Source organism: Euprymna scolopes, chromosome 19 (genome assembly GCF_053919585.1).
Source record: "Euprymna scolopes isolate OS-2025 chromosome 19, ASM5391958v1, whole genome shotgun sequence".
Classification (NCBI taxonomy): domain Eukaryota; kingdom Metazoa; phylum Mollusca; class Cephalopoda; order Sepiida; family Sepiolidae; genus Euprymna; species Euprymna scolopes.
Window position 1 is genome coordinate 65,105,152 of NC_136500.1, and position 19,009 is coordinate 65,124,160.

The 19,009-nt window shown below is 33.8% G+C and overlaps 1 protein-coding gene across 2 annotated transcripts in view; it reads right to left on the reverse strand.

The window, feature by feature from the left end:
• Positions 1-19,009, reverse strand: part of LOC145240166 (meiosis 1 arrest protein-like) — a 644,978-nt gene that overhangs the window by 286,407 nt on the left and 339,562 nt on the right. For both annotated transcript variants that reach the window (XM_080103755.1, XM_080103756.1), the window contains exon 7: positions 15,466-15,558. In XM_080103755.1, coding sequence (XP_079959881.1) covers positions 15,466-15,558 — 93 coding nt within the window. The remainder of the gene's footprint in view (positions 1-15,465; positions 15,559-19,009) is intronic.

The window sequence follows — 19,009 nt, forward strand, 5'->3', positions numbered from 1 at the left end:
TTCAATGGACGCTGAGCTGGTAGCTGGGTATCAGTGTAAATAGGAATAGGTAGCTGGTTGTCAACGGGCACTGGAATAGGTAACTGGATGTCCAGAGACAATGAAACAGGTAGCTGGCAGTGCTGGAGGCTACTGGAGTAAGCTGAAGGCTGCAGGAGTTGCTGGAAGCTGCAGAAGTCAACTGGGGCTGCATCGCTGGAAGTTGTAGAAGTGAGCTGAAAGCTGCAGGAGTCAGCTGGAGTTGCTGGAAGCTGTAGGAGTGAGCTGGAGGTTGCATCACTGGAAGCTGTAAAAGTCAACTGGAAGCTGCTGGAATTGCTGGAATAGCTGGAAGATTCAGTCATTGGCTGTAGAGGTGAGTCTCAGAGGGCAGGTAATAGCAGAGAGTGAAGTGTGTAACTATAAAGAAAGCTGAGGTAAAGTTTGGAAATGTACATTGTGCCGTCTGCATCAATTTTTATTGGCTAAATAATAATAAATCATAAATAATAATAAATTAGAAAAAAAAAATTTAGTAAAATAAATCGAAATTATAATTGTGTTTATACTAATGGTAAGTAGTAAATATTTCAAAGTTATATTTGTACTTACAGTAAATAGTAAATTATAATTCTACTTATAGTAAATATTCCTAAAGATAATTCTGTTTATAATAAATATTGCAAATCTTATAGTAAATAGTTCTAAATAAGTGCACACTCTCTGTCTAAAATGCCAGAAAAAAATGATGCTCCGCCAGTGTTGGCACTTATATTCATATTAATATAAAATAATATTTCAATTGTTGGGATTAAAAAGTGAAATAAGAAAGAACTAAGGAATGTGTCTCAAACTAAAAAGTTTAAAAAATGGAAATAGAAAGAAAAAATGTATCAACAGATATAAAAAAAAGAAGTGAAAAAGATAAGAAACGTTCCATTCTGGAAATAGAGTCAATGATTTCTCTCCAAACTCATTTTAGACGTTGAATTGCACATATCATTTGCTTTCTCCTCTTCCCTTAAATATCCTAATCCCTGTCCTGTCACCGCAATATTGCATCCCTGTGCTTGTTTTACCAATATTTTAATGGAATGTACGCTGATGAACTCGTTGCACTTGTGCCCCCTCGACATACATATTCTTTGACAAACCCGATTAGCAACAAAATCACACCTCTTCACTGTTGAGGTCCCTAAATGCCAGAAAGCTTTCTATTTTAATAGTTTCTTCCCTCAAACAGCTAGACTTCGGAATTCCCTTTCTGTTACCTGCTTCCCTGACTCTACTGATATGCAGAAGTTTAAATGTAATGTAAACCAACATCTTGTCAATCTTTCCTAGGCATGGTCCCAAATAGTAGCCCCTTACGTGCGAGTGGCCTTGTTAGGGGTGAACATGAATAAAATAAAAAATAAAAAACTTTTTTGTTAAATGATTAAACTAATAAAATCTTCAGTTGACTTCAAATGTCATAACATCTTGTCAATTATACCTGAATGATTCACCCACTTAAGGTCGATTGAAAATGTAATGAAAGAAGAATCTGAAATAGTGTGCACAAAAACATAAAAACAAATCTAATATGATGAGTATACAAATCTAATATGATGAGTATACAAATCTAATATGATGAGTATACAAATCTAATATGATGAGTATACAAATCTAATACGATGAGTATAAAAATCTAATATGATGAGTATACAAATCTAATACGATGAGTATACAAATCTAATATGATGAGTATACAAATCTAATATGATGAGCATACAAATCTAATATGATGAGCATACAAATCTAATATGATGAGCATACAAATCTAATATGATGAGTATACAAATCTAATATGAGTATACAAATCTAATATGAGTATACAAATCTAATATGATGAGTATACAAATCTAATATGATGAGTATAGGTTTATTTTGTGTTATAAAAGATAAAGGAACCACACAACGCTCAAGAACGGTGGAAATAACCCTATAAAATTTTGCAACCTAGCTCCTCATGTCTAGATTGTCTGGACTGCTATGTATGAGAATAGTAGTCTGAATAATCCCTTTTTTTACCAAACACACGGATCAAAATAGATGCATTTTAAGAATATCTGTTCTTGTTCCCTCATTTTAAGAACTTCTTGTGGGAAATATAATAACATCCTTATTCCTAATTTTGGAATTCTCTCTCAGATTTGATTTGTCAAATCTTTTTATTTTAGAGCGTCTTATATAACAAAACAGGACTCAACATAGTTGATAAAAATGGTTAATGAGCAGTCGCATAATACTAAGTAATCCTTAAGTAGTTAGAATAATGTTCAATAAATATAAGTACTGTTAATAAATATGGACACCAAATTCTAGCATGTAGACAATAATAACTCACATTTTTTTTTTTTTTTACATAGGCATCACCACTTATCAAGGCCGATTGGCCACTCAAGGATATGGGTTAAAGAGTGTAGAGTAGTCAAAAGGACAATATAGTAATCGATAGTAATGGAAGTTCGGTAAATTTGTTAACTTAAGTGGAATGGCTCATCAGAAACTTGTTCACGTTGAACTTGAAGACAACCATATTATAGACAGCTGGAAAGCAGGAAAACGGAAGACAATTCCACAGGCGTGCAGTTCTAAGAAAGAAGCTTTGATCATGATATCTATGTTTAGGTTTAGGCACATATAAAAAGTGGGGAAAATTATTGATAATGTTTTCAGCTAGTCTAGTGTTTCTTGTGAAAGTTTGGCGAGAGGGGACCATAGATTGAAGCTCAGTCGAACACTTTCCATAAGGAGATTTTAATGAATAAATTTACAAAACAATATATTTATTCTTATCCTCCAAAAAGGATTTCTTTTAGTAAAAAAAGAAAAGAAAACAAAAATATTATGTTTCTAAGAGTCATTTTTTGAATGCATAAATCTGTCCTCAAATGTCTTATGTACCCTACGTAAGCATGAAATGACTTTTGCTATCAAAGTATTTTCTTATTGAAAACGCACCATCTGAATTTCAAATAAGAATCGAGAAGAGATTGAATTTTTCAGTGCACGCAAAGTCATCAAAGGAATGGTACTTCCTCCTCCCAACACCTCCACCACAAAGTATTATTAAGATAATTCCGACTTGATTTTATAGAAAATAAGGTAAAACAAAAACAAAAGAAATAAGTTGAAAACGAAAGATTCCTTCGATTTCAGGAATCCTGTTTTGTCATATAAGACACTCTCAAATGAAAAGATTTGACAAATCAAATCCGAGAAAATTCCGAAATTAGGAATTAGGATTTTATTATATTTCCCATGAGAAGTTCTTAAAATGAGGGAACAAGAACAGATATTCTAAAAATGCATCCATTTCGATTCGTGCGTTTGGTAACAAAGAGATTATTCAGACTACTATTCTCATCTTGGTTGGTATTTTCACAACTTTTTGGCCAATGTAATCTAAAAAATTCTTCAGGTGTATCTCTTAAAACTTGTGATTCTTTGTATCAAACTCGGGAATCTTTATGGAATTTCTCGAACTGAACTCTTATTTTAATCACCAGGATAGATTGTTAATTAAAACTTCTATCTAGCCACAGCTGATAGATGAGAATTGTCAAGCCACACAGAATAAATAAATGATTGAGTTGCAATCCTATATAGGTTTCCATGTTTGAAATTAAAAATTCTTTGAGAGAATTACTAGAAGGTTAACCACAGATTTTTAAAACTGCTTTCTTACTCTAAATTCTAAAATAATTTTTATTTTTTTCCACTATGTAATCATCTAAAAAAATGTAGAATATCATTCTAAGATACGCCCTCCCACCCAAGTGTATTTTTACATTTTGCAAAATATATGCAGATATTACACAGTGTAGAGAAAGAGAGAGAGAGAGGGGGGGGCAGTCATTTGAACATTTTTTTTAAAAAGCATTAAATCTTTAAATTTTAAGGAATTTTTAAAGAATTGGAATTGGTATTTGTATTGGAATCAGAAATTTAGAATAGAATCAGTAATTGTATTGGAAATGGGAAAAATTTTGGAATCGTATCATCACTAATAATTATTACAATAATAATTTTAATACATACAGACACCAAAGTTTCATCCTTTTGGGAATCATCAGTGCAGTGTGACATATATATATATATATATATATATATATATATATATATATATATATATATATATATATATATTTATTACGACCACAGAAGTACATTAAAAAAACGAAAAATGCCAAACAAAAACAGCATTACCAAACTAGTACTGGGAACTCAAGGAAAGTAGCGATGGGAAGTAGAGTGGGAAGTAGTACGGCAAGCCAGTACATGTAATAACTTTTACAATGCGTGTAAACTATGTTTGAATGAGAAATTAGCTATCTTAAACTTTAACGAACCCAAAAATTTCTTAAACTGCAGGAGTGAAATAGCAAACATATGTCTACACAAAATAAACTTTATCTTAGAATAATAACACAAAAAAAACTGAATAAATGATAACAGCAAAAATTATAATCATAATTATAATAATAGTTAATAAATAAACAAATATATAAACAAATGTACTACTCTATGTAATTAAACCAATAGATGCATGTATATATGTGATTGTCTGTGTGAAAATATTTAACCGATAAACTTTTAAATTACTAATCACATGAACTGAAATTAACAGGAAATAGTAATAATACAACAAGGATGGGTTATAATGGATGAAATCTTTGTTTGGATGGATGAATAAGGCAAAATATTCATTTAAAGGGGCCAATATATTTTTATTACTTTTGTGCATGCACAAATTCATTCATAGCTTGAAGTTTAATTTAAAATTTTTCTTATCCATCTGTCAATGGCTGGAGTGCTAAATGTTTTGGTTTGGATTCTAGCTGATGGCATTCAAGTCATTTTTATTTAGCTTTTGAAATCAGTACTATATATTAAGCAAATATAATATTCAGTAGAGAATTGGCTTTATAATAATAAATACAGAATCTGCATGAATTAAAATATATTTAAACATATTTTGCGAGCAGGCAAGTCCAGCCCCCTCCCCAATAGAATGAAGTAAAATGTAAGTTAAAAACATCCAGATTAAAAATAGCTCATTTCTTGACCCAAAGAGAAGAAAAACCCATCCCTACCAAATAGAACAAAGAAAGAGGTGAATTTGAGGTTAAGGGAACCTTTGCCTGATAAACATGTACCCATTCGCTATGATGGGTGTGTGAATAACAAATAATCTGATTAGCTGACTAGCAAACCCAGTACTACGGGAATATATAAAAACATGAAACAACATAAACTCTATGCAATAGTCTGATGAAGGCTCATGAGGCTGAAACACGGAAAATTCTATTTTTCAAACTTTTTCATTTGTTTCACTTTCCCAATTTTATATATTAATTTGTTCAGTGACAGTAAAGAATAGTTAACATAGTCTCCTCCCTCATCCATGTTAAGAACAGCATTTTAAATAATAAGATTATTAGTTTGTTGCAGCAGGTCGGAAGGTGGTGCGCCGGGGCGCCAATTGACCGTACAACTATAAGGTAGACACATCACGAATAATTAATGGAAGATTATTTAATAAGCCGTTCTTAACATAGGCAGTTTTACCTAACAATTGTAAAACCACAAGTCAGGAATTATTCCATTATGCATGAAGATGATGATGATCATTATTATTGTTGTTATTGCTATTGTTGTTGAAAGTTTTATCATTGCTAATATTTTTAGTCATTGTACTATTTTGATTTTCTGTCCTTCATACTATTTTGTTTTTATTATTACAGTAGGACCCCAGGATACGGTAGCCCTAGGATACATTTTTTCAGGTTACTATGTGAAATACATTTTCTGGCCCATGGTCAGGGTATTTTCGCCGCTTTACAGTGTTATTTATGTCATTTGATTATATACATGTGTATTATATACTGTACCGTATTTTGTTACTAATCTTTAATGCCATATCGCGAGGTTCTACTATATTTTGATTTATTATTATTATTATTAGTAGTAGTAATAGTAGCAATGCTATTCTTATTAGTAATTATCTTTTTGTTCAATGACTATTTTTCTATTTTTACTATTCTCATTATTATAATGATTATTACTTGTCTTATTGTTATTAACGTTATTATTGTTGTTGCAGTTATTACCAATCTATTTAGTATTTTATTTCTTTTCTTAATGGTACTATTTTATCACTATGGCTAGTTCTATTAATATCATAATTATTCGGTTAAATACTCCAATAGAATTGATCAATCAGTAGTATCTTCATTATTTGTATTATATTTTTGTAAGTATTATTATTATTAACACTATTAGTTATACTAGTAGTAGTATTACAACTGTCATTTTGTAACCTCTTGGTAAATAATTGCAACCCGATCCTTTGGTCACCGAGTCACAATCAAGGGATCTCATGGCTATTGTCCACAGTAGCTATGGGCTGCAAATATAACATCATCTAGTCTCAGACCTGTTAAAAGTCTTCAGGCAATTCACTGAATGCTGGAACTACGCATATATTGACAAGGTTAGCTCAGAGGTGCACAATTACGTGCAGACTGTATGTTCATGTGACAATATGATTTCCACTCCAATGGTCCTTTTGTTCTCTGGGACATCTCTGAGCTTGATCGTCTGGTCACTGGCTGTTTTGGTGATCTGTTCTTTCACCAAAGATTACTATTTGGCCGGAAGCACTTGTCACTCGAAAAGTATGGTTCAAAACTGTCTACAAATATAACTGAATCACTTCAAAACCACAGCAAAGAAGAAATGACAACAAGTCACTGAGAATCATTCTCTTATAAAAAAAATTATTCGGTTAAATACTCCAATGGTATATGAATACATATATATATATATATATATATATATATATATATATATATATATATATATATATAAGAGCAAACAGTTAATCAAACATGTTAAAAAACACTTTGAAAAAGAGTTAAAAAACATATTTAATCTGAAAAGGAAACACTTGATAAGTGGATAGTCCTTAATCCGCAGAGTTTCGAAGAAATACTTTCCTTCTTATCAGAGGGATTAGCAAAATATGGGATCGGATTTTGCATACAAAAGTATTTGATGAAACTACAAGTAGTTTCATCAAATACTTTTGTATGCAAAATTTTGCTAATTCCAACCCTCTGATGAGAAGGAAAGTATAATATACTTTAGTTTTACCATCTTGGATCATTTTGGTTAATTTAATTGTAATTTTATTATATATATATATATAAAATTGTTAATATTTTTTTTATGATTGTGGATGGTTAGAGTATTTTTTTCTTTTTCAGTTTAATTTGACTTCAAAGTTATTTGGGCAAATTTGCTTGCCAACTAAACTGTCATGGATTTCTCAGTATCTTAGAGAGATCTCTATTGTCTGAAAAATTTTGCTTTTTAATGAACTTCTATCTGCCTTCTCTCTCTTGTTGCATCTAATCTATTTACTCTAATAAGCGTATTTTTCTCCTTTCTTGTCTCCTCTTTGAGACAGAGATAGTATCCCTCTCCTTAATTTCAAATCTAACTATTTTTTTCTGTTTTCCTATCAAAACACTTTCCCAGAATTATAATTCCATTGCAAAAATATCATTTATTTGTCAACACCTGTATTTGACCTGTAAACCTCTTTGAAAGTTGATATTTTTCAGCTTAATTCATTCTGGGAATTAAAATTCTGTCACTTTTTTTCATCATAATTATTCATGAGAATTTTACCAGCAAGATTATTTCACTTTATCTGGGATGTGCAATATTGCCACACTTAAATTCAATTCCCTGGGCTATGCCAGGACGCAGGTAGGATATATATATATATATATATATATATATATATATATATATATTTATATATATCCTACATATATATATATTTCTTTAAAAGTGAATGTGTCTGTGTGTCTGTGTCCATTTTCCTTCGCAATAACTCTGTTAATTTTTAGTCTACAGACTCGAAACTTGATATACAGGGTACTGAGATTTGGGAAAATCTTTGGGATCCGTTTTCGGCCAGAAATTTGGCTGTTAAGGGGTCAAAGTTCCACAATTTGACCTTTGAGAACTCTACCAAACTCCTCCGCCAATTTTGGGTCTAAACACTTGAAATTTTAGATATAGGTTCCTTGGACATGGATCTAACTTAATAACTCTGTTTGAGCCCAAAACAATAAATTTTAAAGGTTCATAATAGGGGTCAAAGTTTCCAAAATCGACCGTTTTTGTTTTTTTTTTGCTCAGCATACACCTCCAAACACCCGGGCAACGCCGGGCTGCAATGCTAGTATATATATTAAAGTGAACGTGTCTGTGTGTCTGTCTGTGTACATTTCCCTACGCAATAACTCTGTTAATTTTCAGTCTACAGACTCGCAATTTGATATATATGTTACTGAGATTTGGGAAAATCTTTGGGATCCGTTTTCGGGCCAGAAATTTGGTTGTTAAGGGGTCAAAGTTCAACGATTTGGCCTTTGAGAACTCTACCAAACTCCTCCGACAATTTTGGGTCTAAACACTTGAAATTTTAGATGTAGGTTCCTTGGTCATGGATCTAACTTAATAACTTGATTTGAGCCCAAAACAATAAATGTTAAGGAGTCAAAACAGGGGTCAAAGTTAAAAAAAATTGACCTCTGCGGTCTCTTCCAAATTACTCAAACAATTTCTGGTCTAAACATTTGAAATTTTACATAAAGGCTATTCAGAGATAGGGCAAGCTTTTTCATCAGTTTGGGTCGAAAATTTTTAGTTACCAATATATAAATGTATGTATGTATGTTTGCATGTCTGCCTAAGACTTTCTACAGAGGTGACGGATTTTACCAAGATCAGTATCTTTCAAACGACAAATATCAAAAAATTGGCTAAAAACATTAATATCTTGACCTTCAACTAGGCACTTTTCTACAGTGGGGGGGGACCACTTTTTTTGCCGATATGTTTGAAAGTTATCCTCTCCTTTAGATTGTCTAGCCTTAATTTTAAAAAATGTCGCTTCCGGTTTGGCGGTGGTCGTAACAGCATAAACGTCAGGTTTTTACCCCGTCCTTTTCCTCCTTCACCTTTGAGAACTCTACCAAACTCCTCCTTCCTACTACCACTTTTTTCTTTTTCTTTTTTTTTTTTTTGTTCAACAGACACATCCAAACACCCGGGCAACGCCGGGCTGAAATGCTAGTATATCTATAAAAGTGAACGTGCCTGTGTCTATCTGTGTGTCTGTCTGTGTACATTTCCCTATGCAATAACTCTGTCAATTTTTAGTCTACAGACTCGGGTCTAAGCACTTGAAATTTTAGATGTAAGTTCCTTGAACATGGATCTAACTTAATAACTTGATTCGAGCCCAAAACAATAAATGTTAAGGGGTCATAATAGGGGTCAAAGTTAAAAATAATGACTGTTTTTTTTTTTTTTTTTTTTTTTTTTGCTTAGCATACGCCTCCAAACACCCGGGAACCCATGCTTTATATATATATATATATATATATATATACTAGCTGTACCTGCCGAGCCACACGTTGCTGTGGCTCTATCCGGTTAATGCAAGTATTAGATTGATTTGTGTCGCACAGACACACACACAGACGTGCACACAAGCACACACGCATGCATGTACACATGCACCCACACACATGGGGACACACACACAATTTGATAATAGTCAGAAATAGGCAGTTTTTAGGTTTCAAAATCACACAGAAAGAGACTTTGAAGTCTTTAAACTGTCAATTTATTTAGAATAAAAAAAAAGAATTTTTGGCTTATAAACATATGCCAATGTGTCAGAAAACATTATTATGTAAATATAAAAGATTTAGCATGGTATCATAAGTGTAAGTTAATTGTACTGCCAAAACAGCAAATATTTATTTAGACTTAAAAGAAAAGAATTTTTGGCCGATAAACATGTGTAGATGTGTCGCAAACATTATTTAGTAACAACATCAATGATTTATATAAACAAAAAAGATTTAGAAGGCTAGAATAAGTGTATAAGAACAATTAACATGTACAATATATGTAATGTAAAATTAAAAGAATATTTGGCTTATAAACACATCTCGATGTGTCGCAAAACATTTTTTATTAATAAAATCTACGATTTCTGTGATTGTTCTGGACATGCAAGCAAAGATGAATAAGATGTTATGTATATATTTTTTTACTTGTACATGTTTGTTCCAGTAATAAAGGGTAAAACTTTTTGAGCGTCTGTGTATGGTGGTTAATATGTATGTACTTGTTTTTTTCTGTTAGCATTAATTTCTCCTGTAGAGAGCGACCCCATTTTGGTGAATTTTTGAAGTGTGCATTTATGTAAGCAATATATTCATTCCAGAATAAAAGGATGTCAAGTCTCAACCAATCAGATTAGGTGGAATATGGCTGGGGAGACGTTATTATTTATTAGTCAGAAAAGGGAAAGTATATATGATCAAGTTACAAAGGGTGAAACCCCATATCTGTCAGAAGTGCAGAATTCCTCCAGGTGATGACTAGAGGCTGTAGAAGGACTTCATATTTAGAGGGGAAAATAGGAACTACTTCCTCTAAAGATGGTTGCAATTGTGATGGTGTTGATCTTAGGATGAAATGTAGGATTTTATTATTACGACTAAATGTGTCATAAATAGTGTTCTAAAGTTGCATAAGATCCACATTTGTGGTGACTTCAATGTCCACAATGAGGAATGGCTGACCCACTCTAACAAGACAGATGATGAGGGGAGGTTCTGTCATAATGTTGCCATTGCCTATGACCTCACTCAGATTGTCCACGAACCCACCCAAGTGCCCCTTACTTCCGGTCAGTATGCTAGCCTTCTAGACCTTTTTCTCACAAATTCCCCTGAGCTATGTTCAAGTTCCGTTCTGTCTCCTCTGGGATCTTCCGACCACGTAGTTGTATCAGTTAAGATAAAAATGAAATGCAATAAGTCTGGAGATGTACCTCTCCATCGTACTGCATATCGATACTCTACCGCTAACTGGGATAGCTTCCGTACACTTATATCCGATCTACCACTGCATTCCATGTTTAAAAAGGATGTGTCCTCTATAGTATCAGACCTGACCAAATGGATAATTGTAGGCATAGACCGATTCATACCATCTAAAAAATTCCAACAAAAACCTAACAGCCAGCGATGGTTCTCCCCAGAATGTACTGCTGCCATCGTGCACAGAAATCACTTTTTCCATAGCTACCAACATAATAGATGCACTGAGACTAAAGCTGTCTTCAGGAATGTCAGCAACCACTGCAAAAGAGTAATAAAAAATGCAAGAGAGCTATATGCTCAGTCCGTTAAATCCAAAGTAGCTGAGCAGCTTATATTATATTTGTTCCCACCAGTTTTGGCAAATAGCAAATAGGATCCTGAACAGAAGCATGCGTTCTATCCCAACCATTATCAATGGACCTGAGGTCATCTCGTCAGCATCAGATAAAGCCAAACTATTTGCCAAGAACTTTGCAGCTAATTCTACTCTATGTGATGAAGGCCATCAATTCCCCGTTTCCCTTTTATAACAGACATGCTCTGCAACATACAAATATCTGTGCATGAGGTCGCCAAGCTAATCAAGAACCTTGATTCCAGTAAAGCAACTGACCCTGACGGCATTTCAATCATTGTGCTGATAAAGCTTCAACTAGAATTTGCCCCCATACTTACAAAACTGTTTAAGCGTTGCCTTAAAGAGAAGTGCTTCCCAACACCCTGGAGAACCTCATCAGTATGCCCTGTATTTAAGAATTCAGGTGATAAGTCATCTCCCTCTCAGTACAGACTAATAAGTCTCCTGTGTATCATGAGTAAACTGCTGGAATCCATATTAAATAGAGAAGTAGTCAACCACCTCAGGAAAAATAACCTTCTTAGTGACATGCAATATGGTTTCCGTTCTGCCAGATCTACAGCAGATGTGCTAACGGTTATATCTTATAGGATTAGTGAATCTCTTGACAAAGGCTTCCTCTCTAGAGCAATTGCTCTTGACATATCAAAGGCCTTCGATAAGGTATGGCATAAGGGCCTACTTCACAAGATTTCCAGCTACGGTATAACTGGAAATGTTTTCTCTATCATTAAATCATTTTTCTCCAATAGGCTCATAAGAGTAGTGGTTGATGGGCAGAAATCAGAGGCCCTCAATATTAATGCTGGAGTCCCTCAGGGTCCATTCTAGGTCCAACTCTCTTCCTGATCTACATCAATGATTTCCCAAAACACATACTTAAATCATTCGTTGACATCTGTGCTGATGACATGACTATCTATGGCAACACATCAAAGGCCGTAAATAACAAAGTTCTCTCTGATTCTCTCTCCTCTGATCTTGAGCGCGTAGTACAGTGGGGGAGGAGCTGGCTTGTTACTTTTAAAGCATCTAAAACCAAGCTCCTACTTTTACATCATCAACGCTCTGATCCCCATCTGGCATCAATTGAAATGGGTGGCTCTCGTCTAGGGGAAGTTCCATGTTTTGATAAGCTTCTGGGCTTGACCTTTACTCCTGACCTGAAATGGAATACGTACATCAAGTCAGTTGCCAAGGTCGCTGGAAAAATGGTAGGATCCTTCTACTGCTCCAGAAGATATCTCACCCCTGATACAATTCTCTATCTGTATAAAAGCCAAGTACGCCCAAGGATGGAGTACTGCTGCCACATCTGGGCAGGAGCTGCTAAAAACAGCCTATCCTGCCTTGACAGAGTACAAAATAGGCTTCGTGGCCTTGTGGGTGATGCCCTTTTCTCTTCCCTGCAACCTTTCTCCCACAGGAGAGACATTGCGAGCCTGTCTTTGTTTTATCGTTACTACCATGGCAGGTGCTCGTCTGAACTCCAATCTCTGGTCCCCCCTTGCCAATCTTTCACGATAAACACCCACTTAGCTGAAACCACTGTCAAAAATTTCCCCCACTCCTTATCTGTGCCAAAATCAAAACGTAGATTCCATGAACAAAACTTTTTTCTTAGAAGCGCATGCCTGTGGAACTCTGTTCCTGTTGCCTGTTTCCCACCTGACTACAACCTGGATGTCTTCAAGTCCAATGTAAACAAATTCCTGATGAACCGCCACCTTGAATAAGACACTTTATCAAATCTCCAACACTAACGTACTGTACACACAATAACCCTTATCCCCGAGTGACTTCTGGGCCTTGATAAGTGGTGACTTCCTTGTAAAAAAAAAAAAAAAGTGGCTATTAGTCTAGACATAATACATTTGTATGTGGCATCTGTTCAAACCTATGGTACTTTGGTCCAGGGGGGAAATTTCTGCAATCAAAATATTATATAGAATATACTCAGCTCCTAAAACAGTCGAGCACTCTCAAAAGAATTTATTTCACCACATTAAAAATAGATATGGAAAGAGTTAATTTCGAAACATCGCTAAAAAACATCCCCACACCCAGCAAGCATAGCTATATTACAAGAAGCAATCACAAAATTCGCGCATAAGTCTGACGAATCCTACAGTGGATGAAACACAGAATATTCAGTGTAGCTTAATCGCCATATATATTTTATAAATTACTAACTAGCTCTACCTACGTATTGAGCACTTTTGAAGTAAATACTTAAAGTTTACGCATAAATCTATACTTTCGTATATTAAATTTGTGTGAGTAAATGAAGTAGTTATATATATATATATATATATTTATATATATATATATATATATATATATATATATATATATGTGTGTGTGTGTGTGTGTATAGGGTGCTCCAGAAGTCTTGGGTGCATTTCAAGTTCTTATATCTGATGTACCATGAAAGGTAGTAACATGAAACTGGTAAAATTAAATTAAAATTAACAAAACTTATTAATAATTATATACATGTCAGGCATGTTTTTTATCCTTAATAAATCCTTAGGTTTCAAGATATTCAATGTTTAAATGTGTTCACGACTTCTGGGACAGCCTGTATATATGTGTGTGTGTATATATATATATATATATATATATATATATATATATATATATATATATATATATATATTCATTCATACAGGGTACGTTTGGTATTTGAGAACATATATTTCCTTTTTAAAAATAATCAAAAAGACAAACAAAAACATTGGTATTACAAAAAGTCACTTTATTGTACATAAACTAAAATATTTTTTAACTTTATTAAAAAAAAAAAATATCGCCCTCAGCATCAATTACAGCTTCTATTCGAGACTTAAACCGTTGACAGGCACGTTTAAGATGGTCCTCATCGATATCCTGAATTACTCTGACTATGGATGCTTTCAAGGAATCTTTAGTGTTATGAGGATGTTTATTAACATCTCTCTCAACAACGCCCCACACATAATAATCCAACAGATTTAGGTCTGGAGAGTTTGAAGGCCACAAATTGGGGGTTATATGATCATTGAAATTCTCTGCTAACCATTCTTGTATCTTCTGAGCCTTATGTGCCGGTGCAAAGTTTTGTTGAAAGATGTAGGGCCTTCCATTTCTTTCTCTATCAATCCAAGGCTTCACAACAGTACTCAGGACTTCAATGTAAGCAGCAGAATTGATTTTTAGTCCTTGTGGAAAGAAATGTGGTGGCATTACATGTCCCTCATTGCTAACCACCCCCAAAACCATAACAGTTGCTGGAAATTTTGTGTGCATGACTCTTGGAACTTCAGAAGGGTCAGCACATAGCCATCTGTGATTTCTTCGGTTTACCTTTTGGTCTTGGTCAAAATTTTTTTCATCTGAAAAAAAACCCCCAAGAAACAAAGAATGTGTTGCTCAGCAGGATGTTTCAGTTTGCTTAAAAGCCTCTTGGATCTTACCAACTGATTTTCTTTGGTGGTCTCGGAGATAAACTGGTCTCTCTTCATCACATATGACTTATATCGAAGATTTTCATGACAAGTCCTACGAATTGTGGCTTCTGACACATTAAGATCTTTTGCAATTGACCTCATTGACTTTTGAGAGCTCTCATCACTGATGTTCTGAACTCTTTGAACAAATTCAGGTGTTCTTATGCTGTCAGAGCGTTGTTGATGCTTTTTGTGTTTAGCAACTGAAGAAATTGGGCCATTTTTGTCCTCTAATTCTTTGCGAACTTTAAAGACAAACGATCGGGCAACTTTTAGAAATTTTGCAATTTGCAAATCACTATGTTCTGCCATTATTGCAACTATTACAGCCTATTTTTTCATTTCCTGAGTTATATTAATATCTGCCATAATTAATTTTCTGAAAGAAACAAAGTAAAAGATTAAATAATAGATAAAAGATATGAAATTAGTGATGTTCTCAAATACCAGACGCACCCTGTATAAATATAAATAAATCTTATTATTGAACATTTATTCAACTTTTCAAAAGAACATTATAAACCTGTAAGGAAGATATACAAAATTTTAATTATCCGACAAGGAGTACAAAAAAAAAATATATTTCATTGAGCTAGAGAAATATACTTACCTGATGAGGGTGGAAGTATCAGATGAAGATGCTCATTATCACTGCCACTGTCTTTGAACAATCCGCCAAAAAATATTTGAAGACTTATTGGGTCTGAAATGATAAAACAATAATGGTCATTTCTTGATGCAGATTGATGTGTATTATTTCGATAAATAACCAACAGTTCAAAATCAACGTTGAAATCTAGTGGGGATGATCTCTTCTGTTCTCTGCATCTTCTTTCTTACAAAAGAGATGTGGCCAGTCTTCTTTTACTCTATTAATATTTCCATGAAAAGTGCTTGACAGAGCTCCATTCTCTGATTCCTCCTTGTAACATATTCCTAGCAGGAGCATATCTTATTACTGCAACTGCATTCCTTTCTTCCTTTGTGTGCTTAATATAAAACAGAATTTTAATGAACATGCTCCATGAACAGTTTCATTCAATAAACTTTCCATATGTGAAATATGTTGCAAAAGATTGCTTCTCTGAGGGATACAACATGGTCATCTTCAAATCTAATATCAATCAATACATGTCATAAATTATCCTCATGAGTCATCAAATTTTATAATTCCATTCATTATTTTCAATCCTCTCACAATATTTTTTATCATTCAACTAATATTCTATCAATCTAATTAATCCTTATCCTCAAGTTATTTTTAGCCTTGATAAATAATGACTCACTAGCAAATTTGTTAAATAGTAAGTGCGTGTGTTTGCTAATATTCAGCTCATTATTTAAATTCATGGGCTGATGTCAACATGTACAAAGGTCATTAGGTCAGTAAGTGAATTCAAATGTTATCTCAACCCTCCAGTGTACAGAATACCCATGTAATGTTAGCTGAAGAAGAAGATAAAACAGAGTCACATGGAAGTTTTGTTAGTTAATGGTATGCAGAGTTTTTGTTAGTTGATGGTATGCAGAGTTTTTGTTAGTTGATGGTATGCAGAGTTTTTGTTAGTTGATGGTATGCAGAGTTTTTGTTAGTTGATGGTATGCAGAGTTTTTGTTAGTTGATGATATGCAGAGTTTTTGTTAGTTGATCGTATGCAGAGTTTTTGTTAGTTGATGGTATACAGAGTTTTTGTTAGTTGATGGTATGCAGAGTTTTTGTTAGTTGATGGTATGCAGAGTTTTTGTTAGTTTATGGTATGCAGAGTGTTTGTTAGTTGATGGTATGCAGAGTTTTTGTTAGTTGATGGTATATAGAGTTTTTTTAGTTGATGGTATGCAGAGTTTTTGTTAGTTGATGGTATACAGAGTTTTTGTTAGTTGATGGTATACAGAGTTTTTGTTAGTTGATGGTATACAGAGTTTTTGTTAGTTGATGGTATGCAGAGCTTTTGATAGTTGATGGTATGCAGAGCTTTTGTTAGTTGATGGTATACAGAGTATTTGTTAGTTGATCGTATACAGAGTATTTGTTAGTTGATGGTATGAAGAGTCTTTGTTAGTTGATGGTAGGCAGAGTTTTGATGGTAGGCAGAGTTTTTGTTAGTCGATGGTATGCAGAGTTTTTGTTAGTTGATGTATGCAGAGTTTTTGTTAGTTGATGGTATGCAGAGTTTTTGTTAGTTGATGGTATGCAGAGTTTTTGTTAGTCGATGGTAGTCAGAGTTTTTGTTAGTTGATGGTATGCAGAGTTTTTGTTAGTCGATGGTATGCAGAGTTTTTGTTAGTTGATGGTATGCAGAGTTTTTGTTAGTCGATGGTATGCAGAGTTTTTGTTAGTTGATGGTATGCAGAGTTTTTGTTAGTCGATTGTATGCAGAGTTTTTGTTAGTCGATGGTATGCAGAGTTTTTGTTAGTTGATGTATGCAGAGTTTTTGTTAGTTGATGGTATGCAGAGTTTTTGTTAGTTGATGGTATGCAGAGTTTTTGTTAGTTGATGTATGCAGAGTTTTTGTTAGTTGATGGTATGCAGAGCTTTTGATAGTTGATGGTATGCAGAGTTTTTGTTAGTTGATGATATGCAGAGTTTTTGTTAGTTGATGGTATGCAGAGTCTTTGTTAGTTGATGGTAGGCAGAGTTTTGATGGTAGGCAGAGCTTTTGTTAGTTGATGTTATACAGAGTTTTTGTTAGTTGATGGTATGCAGAGTTTTTGTTAGTCGATGGTATGCAGAGTTTTTGTTAGTTGATGTATGCAGAGTTTTTGTTAGTTGATGGTATGCAGAGTTTTTGTTAGTCGATGGTATGCAGAGTTTTTGTTAGTTGATGGTATGCAGAGTTTTTGTTAGTTGATGGTATGCAGAGTTTTTGTTAGTTGATGGTATGCAGAGTTTTTGTTAGTTGATGTATGCAGAGTTTTTGTTAGTTGATGGTATGCAGAGCTTTTGATAGTTGATGGTATGCAGAGTTTTTGTTAGTTGATGATATGCAGAGTTTTTGTTAGTTGATGGTATGCAGAGCTTTTGTTAGTTGATGGTATACAGAGTCTTTATTAGTTGATATGCAGAGTTTTTGTTAGTTGATGGTATGCAGAGTTTTTGTTAGTTGATGGTATGCAGAGTTTTTGTTAGTTTATGGTATACAGAGTTTTTGTTAGTTGATGGTATACAGAGTTTTTGTTAGTTGATGGTATACAGAGTTTTTGTTAGTTGATGATATGCAGAGTTTTTGTTAGTTGATGGTATACAGAGTCTTTGTTAGTTGATGATATGCAGAGTTTTTGTTAGTTTATGGTATACAGAGTTTTTGTTAGTTGATGGTATGCAGAGTTTTTGTTAGTTGATGGTATACAGAGTTTTTGTTAGTTGATGATATGCAGAGTTTTTGTTAGTTGATGATATGCAGAGTTTTTGTTAGTTGATGGTATGCAGAGTTTTTGTTAGTTGATGGTATGCAGAGCTTTTGTTAGTTGATGGTATGCAGAGTTTTTGTTAGTTGATGGTATACAGAGTATTTGTTAGTTGATGGTATACAGAGTATTTGTTAGTTGATGGTATGCAGAGTCTTTGTTGGTTGATGGTAGGCAGAGTTTTGATGGTAGGCAGAGCTTTTGTTAGTTGATGTTATACAGAGTTTTTGTTAGTTGATGGTATGCAGAGTTTTTGTTAGTCGATGGTATGCAGAGTTTTTGTTAGTTGATGTATGCAGAGTTTTTGTTAGTTGATGGTATGCAGAGTTTTTGTTAGTCGATGGTATGCAGAGTTTTTGTTAGTTGATGGTATGCAGAGTTTTTGTTAGTTGATGGTATGCAGAGTTTTTGTTAGTTTATGGTATATAGAGTTTTTTTAGTTGATGGTATGCAGAGTTTTTGTTAGTTGATGGTATGCAGAGTTTTTGTTAGTCGATGGTATGCAGAGTTTTTGTTAGTTGATGTATGCAGAGTTTTTGTTAGTTGATGGTATGCAGAGCTTTTGATAGTTGATGGTATGCAGAGCTTTTGTTAGTTGATGGTATGCAGAGTTTTGTTAGTTGATGGTATACAGAGTATTTGTTAGTTGATGGTATACAGAGTATTTGTTAGTTGATGGTATGCAGAGTCTTTGTTAGTTGATGGTATGCAGAGTTTTTGTTAGTTGATGGTATGCAGAGTTTTTGTT